This window comes from Palaemon carinicauda, chromosome 15, assembly GCF_036898095.1.
Source record: "Palaemon carinicauda isolate YSFRI2023 chromosome 15, ASM3689809v2, whole genome shotgun sequence".
In the NCBI taxonomy this organism is placed as follows: domain Eukaryota; kingdom Metazoa; phylum Arthropoda; class Malacostraca; order Decapoda; family Palaemonidae; genus Palaemon; species Palaemon carinicauda.
The window spans coordinates 75,545,525-75,558,062 of NC_090739.1; the positions used below are offsets into that span (position 1 = coordinate 75,545,525).

At 41.3% G+C, this 12,538-nt stretch overlaps 1 protein-coding gene across 1 annotated transcript in view; it reads right to left on the reverse strand.

The window, feature by feature from the left end:
* Sps1 (inactive selenide, water dikinase) overlaps window positions 1–12,538 on the reverse strand; it is an 80,585-nt gene that overhangs the window by 64,539 nt on the left and 3,508 nt on the right. The window contains exon 2 of the mRNA XM_068388528.1: window positions 5,217–5,321. Coding sequence (XP_068244629.1) covers window positions 5,217–5,321 — 105 coding nt within the window. The remainder of the gene's footprint in view (window positions 1–5,216; window positions 5,322–12,538) is intronic.

Below are 12,538 nucleotides of genomic sequence, written 5' to 3' on the forward strand. Positions count from 1 at the left end.
TATGTTGGAATTATTGTCCCTTCCTACTGAGACAATCTGCTAAGACATTCAAGTTGCCTTGGATGAAACTTGTTACTAGTGAAAAGTCTAGACCTGTTGAACAGGAGAGGAGGTCACTTGCGAACTCGTACCATGTCAGAGAGTAGGTCCCTCCTTGCTAGGAGATGTACATCAAAGCAGGGAGTTGACCGTGTTCACCTCCACTACTTTGCCTTGAAGGAGAGACCTGAAGCTTTTCCAGGTCAGACGTACTGCCAGAAGCTTCTTGCAGTTGAAATGCATTGTCCTTTGACTCGAGTTCCATAATCCCGAGCATTCCCTACCGCCTAAGGTCGCACCCCAGCCTACGTCCGATGCGTCTGAGAAGAGAACGTGGTTGGGAGTCTGAACAGTCAGGGGAAGACCCTTTCAAAGGTTGATAAAGTCCTTTCATCAAGTCAGACCAGACTTATCTTCCGGAAACCGGGATCGAGACCGCTTCTAGCGTCTTGTCCTTTTCCAGTGAAGAGCTAGATGATACAGAAGAGGACGGAGGTGTAGTCTTCCAAGTGACACCAATTGAACCACGGATGACAGTGTCCTAACCAGACTCATCCACAGCCTGACAGGGCCGTGTTCCTTCTTCAGCATCTTCTGGATGGATAGCAGGGCTGGGGGTTGATTTTCTTGTTCAGCCATGTCCTCATCAGAGGGTTCCTCATCCGAAACTGATGAGGAAACGGCAACGGAGTGAGCAACGTCTGACTCGCTGAATCCGGTCGCACTGGTGGATGCGTGACGGAGCCGGACACAAGATCATGGTACTGCTGCACAGTCTGTGAACTGTCAACCATGGGGACGCGAGGAAGTACAGCGACAACCCGAAACTGTCTAGACTGTCTGGGTTGTGCAGACAACCCCTTATCGGGTTGCTGAGGTTGCCGCACTGCGTCACAACAAGTCACCTCTGCTGGTTGTTGAACGTCTTCCTAGTGACACACTGAACGTCCACAACCACCTCCGAGAGTCGCTTAACGCCAACGTGCGACTGGCAACCCACACTGGGTCGCACCGGTGGAGGAACCATCTCAACTGGCGGACGTGAGTAGGATACCTCAGCGTCAACAGGGCGTACAACCAACCGGTAGGAAGGTTGTTGGCTAGAAGGTTCTTCTCCGTAAAAAATCCTCTATCAAGGACTAAGCTTGGACTGCATGTCTAGCAACAAAGCCCAAGGTCTATGGGAGCAGGTGTGGCAACAGACGGGGTTAGCGACTGAAGCGGAACCATTTACCATCCCTGGAAGCATGTTATGCTTTAATTAAAGTCCATAGGAGGCTAAGCAGCTTAAGGCTCCTCTCCAAATGACAGAGTCCTCAAAGGAATATCAGAAGGAGGGAGAACAGCACTTTCTCATCTACAGGAACCATGTCCGAGAAAAGCTAGGTTATCTCAGTGAGGGTTTCACTGGTGCATAAGCAGCAGACCAGAAGGCAACGTTATGTAACTGCTTGACAGTCTGTGAACTGTCAAAAACTGAACTGTCAACCACAACAGGTGCGTGAGGACATACAGCACTGGTGCATTAGTAGCAGACCAGAAGGCAACGTCATGTAACTGCTTGACAGTCTGTGAGTTGGCAACAACCAAAGCTGTGTGGGGAAGCCTCAACTCCTGACTGACTAGTCTGCTGCGGGCGAGTGGCGGTAACCACAGTGTGTTGCGGAGGCTGACACACCGTGTCAAAACACGGCAGCTTGTGGTAGCTCACGCACGGCAACGGAGTGCTCCGTGTGTCTGTGGGAGTCAGCATGCGTCTGGCAGGGTCGACTGCGCATGGGTGGAGGAGCTCTCACAACAAGAGTGTGGGAGCAGGCAGCCATGCTGGGCGCACAACCGTGGCAGGCTGTAGGCCAACGGGTGCATCGTCAACCTTCTCCGCAGTCGGAGTGTGGGAGCTGGCAACAACAAAAGCGGAGTGCTGGTGCGTGGGAGGGACTGCCGTGGGTTGCGGAGCATGCCGCATTGCGTCAAAACACGGCAGCTTGACAGCACCTTCCCACTGCTGATGCGGTAGCTCACGCATGTCAACGGAGGGTGCAGCATGAACATGCGTCTGGCAGGGTCGACTGCGCATCGGTGGTGAAGCTCTCACAGGTGGAGTGTGGGAGCAGGCAGCCGCAGTATCTGCTGAGCGCACAACCGTGGCAGGTTGTAGGTTAACAGGTGCAGTGTCAACCTTCTCAGCACGATACTCCTGCATGAAGGAAGCAAGCTGAGACTGCATAGTCTGCAGCATGGACCACTAGGGTCTACAAAAGACGGCAACAAACGGAGCTACTGTCCGTTGTGACTGAGGGTCTAAAACAGCTGGTGCGGCAACAGACGGAGTTACTGCCTGTTGCGGTACCACCTTGCCTCTCTTGGGAGGTGTGCAGTCGTCGGATGACTGCAGCGAGTCCGAACTGACCCAGTGGCTACACCTAGGCCGTTGGACTTGCGCGGAAGGGACCGACTTGCACTTAAAAAGCTGCAAGATTTGGTCCATGGTTTCTGCGAGAAACCTCTTCCGCAGACGAGGAATAAATGGGCTCTCTCGTCTTTGTGTGGGTGGGGTGATCACGTCGGCAACGTGTGTAGATACACCCGAAACCACCGAGGGAAACGTCTGTTCGTCGATCAAGGCCTGTGGAACCCATAAGTCGTTCGACATTACTTCTCCCCTGGGCTTGGGAGCTTATAAGAGGTCCCGGACTAGGTGAACAACTGGCACGAACAGACGAACCCTCGAACGCAACACTGTAACACTTTGCGCATATCACTTTATCACTTTTGATTTTCTGTTTGCACTTATTTCACTGAAATCGAAACTTTAACTGATTTCTACCTGAAACACGCAATCCTATCCTTCATTAAAAGATAGTAATTGCGAAAACAGTTTTACAATGCAACAGAAAAACATAATTAAAGATAAAGAATTCAGTGGCTGGAAAAGAGACTAAACACTAGATCAAATAAACTACGTTTAAAATCTCTCACCGCATAAAGCCTGGGAACAAGAATAAAACTCTAGAAACGTTTTACCTTCTTCCCCTACAGCGACTAGGGAGAAGAGTAAAAAACGAGAACAACGTTACCCGCTTGAACGAAACGTTTATTCTCCTCTCTCTCCCTCCGTCTCTATCTCTCTCTCTTGACTTAGAACCTGAGAGAAGAGCCCAATTATATATCGTTAAAACATATTATTTGCTAAAGGAAAAAACTGAAAGGTTTCCCAAATAAAAAGTTCCTTTATTAGAATTTAAACCATTAAAGCTAAGAAAGAATGAACGAAACGCTAGAATCGGTTTACTCTTACTGCAACGTGAAACCGTGAAATACTCTCTCTCTATCGTAACGATAGAGCGCATATTGAACGTTCTGAACGTCAACAACTGCGGAGACTAAACTAAACGTTAGTTCATCTTTGAAAACAGTACGAGACTATCAAAGAAATTCTTTCAAAAACATTAAAATTAAAAAAGTATAAATTCTTAAAAGGTAAATACGATATGACGGGCTCAATGTAAATTAACTTCGGTTCCAAGTAAGGACCGCCTACTATTAGGAAAGGTCGCATATAAACATACATAAAAATTAATTTTTATAAGTTTATAATAAATGGAAAGTTAATCGAAGAGGCCTATAAAGGCGGAGAGATATAAAATAAATAGATCTATAACTTGTTAAGCAAAATTACCAAAAACCTAAACACACTTCCGTCTAAGGGAAGGGTCGGCCATTTAAAAGTGAAAGAGAGTCCATACTCTCTTCGTCACCAACACTTCCGTCTAAGGGAAGGGTCGGCCATTTAAAAGTGAAAGAGAGTCCATACTCTCTTCGTCACCATAATTAAATCTATCCAAAACGAGTTCAAGTTTTGAAATGAAGATAAAACCCCTGCATAGCGAAAGCTCAAAACTGGAATAGTGTACTTCACCAAATCGTTGTGAAAACAAATCCAGTTAGGGACGGCGTATTTAGTAGGTCTTGCCTGTGGCACGACAGAGGGAAAATTGGTTCTTTGTTGACATCGAGTACTTGAGTACCTACTTGACAGATGGCGCTGTTGATGTACACCCCCACCTGTATAGCGATCGCTGGCGTATTCCGCCCGTAGGTTTTTTTCTGTCGGGCAGCAGGGATGCAGCTATATGATCATCGGGTAAGTTTGATATTGAAAAAATATATTTCCCTATATTATAAACATACTTATGCTTAGTAAGCTAACATTTAAAAATTTCTTGCAAGAAAAGAAAATAAATCACATAACGCAAGTCATAATGCAGATTACGTCACAGGATTGCGACGTCATCACGATGGCGGACTGAATTCCTTCAAGGTAATTACATTCCGCTTGTTAAGAGTTACGTTCCAAAATAGCGACACCACAATCTTTAATGTAGAAAATGTCTACCTTCCATTATAACTTTAAGAGTTGTTCGTTAATAAAGTACTATAGGGGGAAAAAATCTTTGATCGCTCAAAGTACGAACAAGGAACGAAAACAAATACATACAGTACATGCCCCCTGCTAATTACAGTGTGGGAAGTAAGAGCAGCCCAAAAGCCCTTCTAGTCCAACACCCAAAGTTTAACAACAGAAGAGCCATTACTGGGTTTGACAACTTGTTTATCCTTGAAAATCAAGTTCAATTAAACTGTCCAAGTTGGACCAGCAAAAAACTATCCTATATAATATCTTCGATAGTTGAAAGGCAGCGAAAGCTATTAATAATAATCAGACAAAAGGTACTTCACCAAATTGTAGAATAAAGTAAAATATCCACGGAACGAATTCCCGAGGTGTTGATTCGATCCACAACAGAATTTCTGAAGATGTTTGGGAATAGTTCTGTTAGCCTTCGTTTCATGGCGCTCATGTATGACCACCTACTGTCATGGTGGCGATCGCCACGAATTTTGAATTTCTGTCGTGACACGTCGAAACGCAAGATTAAAGCTATATATATGTAACTACCAGGGAAGTTACATACAGTATTTAAAAATATGAAGTAACCAAAGACAAACTCACAGATCCTGATGATAACTGAGGTACAATATATGAGCTATGCAACTGACTTTAACTACACACTGTCATGAAGGGTTGTATTTACATCTTGAAATTTTAAAGAAAAATCATGGATTTCAGATAAGATTCCTGGAATCATGCAAAACCAAATTTTATGAATACGAACCCATCATATAAGGATCATCTACCAAAGGGTAAAAGAAATCCGTAGTTTGTACGAGTGATAGGCCTCCATGTCGCAAAGGTGTAACACTGGCATCCATTCCAATACCTGAAAATAGTCTTGTAATTAGAAACATGAAAGCTTTAAGTTTGAAATAACAAAAAGCCAAAACAGTGAACTTTATCACAACGACAAGGGAAGCTGAAATGGTGGACAAGTTCATCAAACCAACTTCACTGACTATGGTTTGTTAATTAAAAAAAAAAAAAAAAAAATACAAATTCCTTAATAGTCAACTCTTCCTAACAACACACAAACATTACATTTGACAAAAAAATTTCCAGGAAAAAAAAAACACCAAAGAATGTAAGTCAAAGCAAGAAATTTGATTAGAAATCACGAAATACAGTATGATGAAAAGCCCAAGTCTAAACATGAAATATAGCTTTACAAATTGGCAAATAATACCGTACAATATTGAAAATTGCCACAATCGTCAAAATGTTAAATTTAGCATTAGAATCAGCAAAAACTCAAAGCATGAAACTTTTCCTCAGATAAATGAAAATAATACAGTATAGGTTAGGAAATTATATTTAAAATACTTTGCTAATTATATGTGAAAATATTCTCAATACCACTACCTTGAAATCAACCGACAAAAAAAAAATGTAAATGGTGTTAAAATGTACCTTAAATTGATAATAGGAAAGTACAAAACAGCTTAAATGAAATTCAGTCAACATTAAAAACCATGATTTTTTAGACTTCTTTATATACTGTACAGTACATTATAGTGTCGGCTGAAACTATAGATCACCTGACGAAATTGAATCCTGTTTTAAGCCCAGCCTACTACCAAATATAGATTTAAGCTAAGTATAAAATTCTTTCGTGTACTGTATAGTATTTAATTAAAATTTTTTAAAGGAAACAATTTTTCTCTTCTGCTACATGTCAGTATTGTATGGCACCTCAGAGAGAGAGAGGGAAAACGAATTCATATGTCCAAGTCATATCTGATGATAAACTATAAACAAACTATCAAAACCAAGATAAGCTATAACATATTGGTACTGATGTAATATTCATTAAGATCATGTATTAAATAAGTTAAGAAACTACAAAGTTTAAAAAGTTTGTATTTTTCCTAGCTATACAAAACTGGATCATATAATCTATATGGTTACTCCTAGTTTCTTGGCTGAAGCTCAGGCAAGGAGGAAGACTGCCTTTAAAGAAAGGTCGCTGTCTAAATATTTATGCATAGGTTCGTAAGGGACTTTCTCTTAGCCCTCAGAATTTTCGTCACATCCCAAGTAGGAGGTTTGAGGACAAGACTGCTCAAACCTCCCAATGAGAACTGGGAGTTCCCATAACGAGGAGAGGTCAAGCCCTTTCAGTTTGAAAACCTGGCTCAAGACTGAGCAGTTGACTATCACCGCAGTGAATGACAGGGATTTCTTGTTCCTCAAAAACACCAAGAAAAGTCTGCAACCTGGGGAATAGTGGCCTTGAATGGAGTAATATTCCCTGTACAACACCAACCACAGATGCTTTTCCATTTAGCCTGGTAGACAGCTGCAGACAACTTTCAGTGATACAGTACAGTATCTGGAAAGAGGTTTCATAGTTGGTCTCAAAAAGGCTTTCTTTCGGAGATGTTGAATTGTCTCCAACCCCAAGGCGACAGCAATGCACTGTGTCATGGAACTTTCTAATTTGTGGTTTTCGTAACAGGTTTGGTCATTGTGGAATTTCTCTTGGAACTTTCGTGAGAGGTTCCAGCTGTAAGCCACTTTGGAGCTACTAGCATTACTTAAGACTTACAGGAATGTTCAGACTGTTCAGTGTCTGACAAATCAGACAAAACGATAGAAAAGCGCAAAGTACAGTCCATCCCATAGGTGCCGAAAGGCATCTTACACCACTGCAGCTTAGTCTATGACTGGAGAGCAATACGCCGGTAGTTTGTGATTCAGGTGAATGGCCAGAAACAGGGAACCCCATAAGTCAAAAGTCTCTTGACCACTAGAGGAAGCAAAGACCATTCTGAACCAAAGGTTGTCCAACGACGGCCCAGATGGTCTGCAATGATGTTCCACTTGCATGAGATAAACCTAACCAAGAGAGAGATTGCTTAGGTCTGTGTCCACTTAATTATCTCTACTGCTATGTCATTATTGTGTTGTCGCTCATTAGCACCACAGATTAACCTTTCATTGGTCTCTGAGAAGCAGGGTTGTTTCGATTTAAATAAAAATGAAATGTCACAAATTACCACGAAAAAAGAAAACTAGTTACTTTTAATAAGTACTGCAACAAATGAACAAAATCCTAGTTAAAATCTATAACATTTGGCGTAGGTGCTCTCAAGAATTGAAGTTGTAGTTGCAATTATACAAATTATAAAAGGTCTTGATTTCTTTTAAGTGTTAATAGGAATTAGAAATTTTGTTGCTAGTACAGTATGCACACGGAGAAGTCCTTAATATGTTCTTAGTTTTATATCTTACTGTGTACAGTACATTAAAATAAAATTGCTGTATATCTGTATTTGTTTGTTTGCAGTTTCACTTATTTTTTTGTATTTATGTGCTAGTTACCATAACTTGTGCGTTCTAATTAAATCATTAGTTTGGATTTTGATTTTTAAGAGAAAACCTCTTCCTAAGTAATGTACACGTACATTAACCTATGGTTTTATAGTTCAATACCAGAAAATACCCTCATAAGACAAAAAAATTATCAGCAACAGTAAATAGGTTTTGTTGAAAAAAAAAATTAAATCAAGAGAATTAATTTTAAAAAAATTCATGACTTTTTTTCAACCCTGCTGAGAAGTGAAGTAATGCTAGCTGCTCTGCTTTCATCTCCAGGAAATTGATGTGAAAGACCTTTTCCTTTTCTCACCATAGGGCTGAAATATGTTCTCTTCATAGGTGAGCACACTACCACTGGCAAGAAGCATAAGAGAACAAGAAATTGCAAAGGACTGAAGGTGGGTTCCTGCTAACAGGATCTTCCCCTCTCAACCACCTATGGAGATCCGTTACCACCACCTGTGGTACTGACAGCAGGGTTGCAGGGTGGTTTGATGTTTGCAATCACTGGCTCCTCAGAGTCAACTGCATAAGCCTGATGCCCATAACAAGACCCCAGGCTGAGACAAGGGCAAAGACTTTGGTGAAGACGAGGGGTTGACAGGCCAAAGCACAGCACCATGAACTAAAAAATCTTGCGTAGAAAGGGAAATCTTAGGTACTTCCTTGGGGCAGGATGTATTGTGCCCTGAAAGTATGCATCTTTCAGGTCTACGGTCAGAAGGAAATTGTTCTTCCTGATGGACAGTCTCCATTTTGAATTTTGTAAGCAGCACAAAGATTCAAACAGGAGACGTCCATGACGGGTCTCCAACCTCCCATCAGCACATCTACCAGAAATAAATTGCTGAAGAAGCCTGGAGGGTTGCTTAGGACCCCCTCCAATGATCCTTTGGTAAAAAAATTTGGAGATTTCCTCTAATAAGAGTAGGTCCTTTACTGAGCATTTTGCATAAAATAGTTGGATTGTCAGAGTCTAGTCAGAGATGGCAAACAGGCTATGAAAGGGACTCAATATCCTGAACGGACTTTACCATCCAAGGATCGGCCTCCAAGTCCTTCCCCTTAGCCATAAGCTTTGTAGGCAACGCCCCATTGGTGGTATGCTGGGGGACATGCACTTCCAAGCAGGAGCCTCTGTGACTGTGCCTTTTTTGTCCGAATGAATGTCCTGTCTGACAAAAGGTAGGCCTGGGGGCTTACCTTACGAGCTGTAAGAATCTGTTGAAGGCAGATGTCATCTGCTGGGAACTGGCTTCAAAGGAGAGTTCCTTTGCTGCTGCTGCTGCGGGGGGGGGGGGGGGGGGGAAGATAACCAAACCTTGGTTTTGCTGCTATTTCTTATTATAGGAGGTTGTTCCAAGCTTCCTACCTTCTCTATAGCTATGGCTACATCTGAGGGAGGGAATAGAGAAGGGAACTCACTAAGTCACAGTTTCTCAGGGCTAACACATCCCTACTATGGGTTTCACAGACAGTGCCAGAGCGATTTTTTGCAATAATTCTGTAACGAACACTCGTATCAGTACGAGATTTTACTATAGTGTATCACACCCAGTAAGGAAATTTATAGGAGTATCATGAATCATTTATTGTAAATAATAAAGACTTTTGTACCTACTGTATACCAAGAGGCAAAACTCATTAGCCAAGCAAGAAAACGAACACCAGGTTGGAAGAGCTCCGCCTGCCTACAACCCCCTTCACCTCCAACCCCCATTTTCTTCCTCCCCTCTCCTTTCTTCCCTCACCTGCCCTACGTCTTTCCTTTTCTCTTTCTCTCTCTCTGAATGTTGCTTTGATTTAAACATTTTTTTACGATTTTTTTTTCTATCAATCTAATAATTATTTACTTAACCAATACCATAGAGAGAGAGAGAGAGAGAGAGAGAGAGAGAGAGAGAGAGAGAGAGAGAGAGAGAGAGAGAGAGAGAGAGAGAGAGAGAGAGAGAGAGAGAGAGAGAGAGAGAGAGAGATGAGCAAACCAGTGAATAAAGCAGTCAGTCATCTGATAGGTAACAACCGATTGAATTGTTCCATATCTACAACAATAAATATTATAATTAGATAAGATAGATAGACAGATAGAGTGGTTGATATAAAAAAAAAATCATACAAAATAAGTTGCAACATAAGCTACCTTCTCAGAAAGAGAGCATGAAGGGGAGGGAAAGAACGGAGAGGGATGGATGGCGTGGAGGTGGAGATAGATAGCTTGAAGCAGGGGGAGAGCAGGTGAGGGATGAAAGGAGAGGGAGGGAGGGGGTGGAGGTAGAGGTTCTGTATATTATTGTTCGGTTTTGTGACTGGGGCAAGTGTCTTTATAATTAATAATTAACGATTCATTATACCCCTATAAATTTCCTCACTGGGTGTAATACCCTATAGCAACATCTCGTATTGATACGACTGTTCGTTACAGAATAATTGCAAAAAATTGCACTTGCACTGTCTGTGAAACCCATAGTAGGTGAGAGCTGTCCAGAGTACTTGGCTAAGACAGTGTTGCACCTGTTAAGGATGTAGTTACCCCATAGGTAAAAGTTCTGATGCAAAAGGAATTCTATGGCTTTAGCCCCGAATCGATATAATTCCTCAAATTGCTTAAGGGAAGAAACTCGATTTTTGGGTCAAAATCACGAATTTTAGTTTTACCGCTCTCCTTTAGCCTCGAGGTGTGTACTGTTGCCAGACGAAAGATGAAAGCAATCTGGAGTATTTTAGTAGATAAAAATTGCAGTTTTGTGCATGCATATGCTAACCCAAGGATCTACCCAACAGCCCTATCATCCAGCGACCTAGTTATTTTGCAATTGGTTTCTTTGATATTGGATTGTATTTTGCTTTTTACAGTACGATATTATTTCCTTTCTACGTGAAAGCACACACTTTCACTTTTGACTCTACAAGGCAGTGCTTACCCAATCAATATAGTGAGTTGGTGTGTCCACACGTGTGCTCTCAGTCTCGATCAGCTAACGTCTGTTTATATAGTGTTTTTTGCTAGTTTTTGGCAACTAATCATGCCTAAGAGGAAGTGGTCTAACTTGCGTTTAGTGTCTGCTAAAAACATGTAGAATTTAAATGAAAAGAGGAGACAGAAACTTGAGGAAAACAAAAGAAAGAACCATGTAGAGGAGGAAAACGTGGTAGCCTCTTCTCAGTGATTGTAGCAGCAAAATTGAACTTGATTTTGAAAGACAGAATTTAGATGTTACTTTGATTACTAAGTGTAAATGTGAAGAACCTGAAAACATATCATGGAAAAGATACTGCCACTTTTGCCTACCATATTGCAGCAATTGAGCACAATGTAGGATACATTGCTGGCTCATTAATCCCAGTAATGAAAGATGCAACAAAGCAATGTCTAAAAACTATAACACTAAAAGAAAAAAGAAGAAAGAGCATATCTACTGCTCCACCGAGAAAGAAAACGAAAGTATATGCAAGCAGAGGAGATGCATATCAGCCAGGAGCCAGTTAGGGTACTAAACCTGGCAACAATGAGTAGACTGGCATACTATGAAACCCCTCCCCCTTGCAACAATAAAAAAATAACCATGTCTAAAAGAGGGGATAATATCTTTTTATAAAAGAGGGGACCAGGAGCCTTGTACACTTTCCAGATCAGCTTTACCAACAAATGTGAGTACATCAAAACTTTAAACTGTTATTTCTCAAAATAGTATTTTTCGTTATCAAATTGCTAACTATTTCCTTATTTATGGACCAATTTTTTAAATTAAAAAAGTATTATAATTCTGGATGATTGTAGAAATAGAAAAAAGACAAGATTTTTTCCTATCCCCCCCCCAAAAATTAATTGGAAAAAAAATTTACTTTTTTACTTTTTTTTTCATGAGATGGAACAAAAAACATAAGAAAATTTGAAAATATCCACCTTTTTTGTATTGTATATACTATAAGCACTATGTTGGTTTTTAAGTTTTTAAAATTTATTCATAAATAAGGGAGGAGATGGATTTTGAAAATAAGAGAAAAAGTCCAAAAAAAAAAACAAGAAAAAAACAATAATAAAAAACCTATTCAACTTCGGGAGACTAAAATTGGCTGAAGTATTGTGTGCACATAGATGCATATTCTGTGCAAATTTCAATGTCATAGTGCCAAAATGACCCCCATCTTGAGTTTCTTCCCTTAAAGGAGTGTACTTCCCCTAAGTTCTGTTACCACTGGTCCAGCCACGAGCAGACTTGGATTGCAGACATAGCTGCTACCTCCATGTTCGTCATTTCGGGACCTGAAAAGATGTAGGGGAGGCTAGACAACTTATCAACTGGTACTGACGGTACCAGGTTAGCAACATCAGCGTCAATAGGGAGTGGGCTCTGAAAGGTGCCAGTGTATATAAAATCTTCTCTGGCACAAAAGGGATAAGGGGGGTAGCTTTGAGACTTGTTGAAATGTTGAATGCTTTGGAACAAACATGATTATTGACTGTGAAGGTCCTGAAGAAAGTAGGGTTACCCTGCTGTATAGGACCAGAAATGCAGCCCTTAAAGTAAAGTAGTGCATGAAGGGCAATGGGTTGACATTCATTCCGTCATCCTAACCCTTAATTAAAAAAGATGCTTCCTGTCCTGTATGGGAGCTGGGCTGACTACTATTTGAGCAGCCCTTCTAGGTCTGACAGATCTTTGTCAGTCTTCAGCAGTCCTGAAAAACCTTGTGCAGTAGATTAGGTCTCCCTGCTCATGA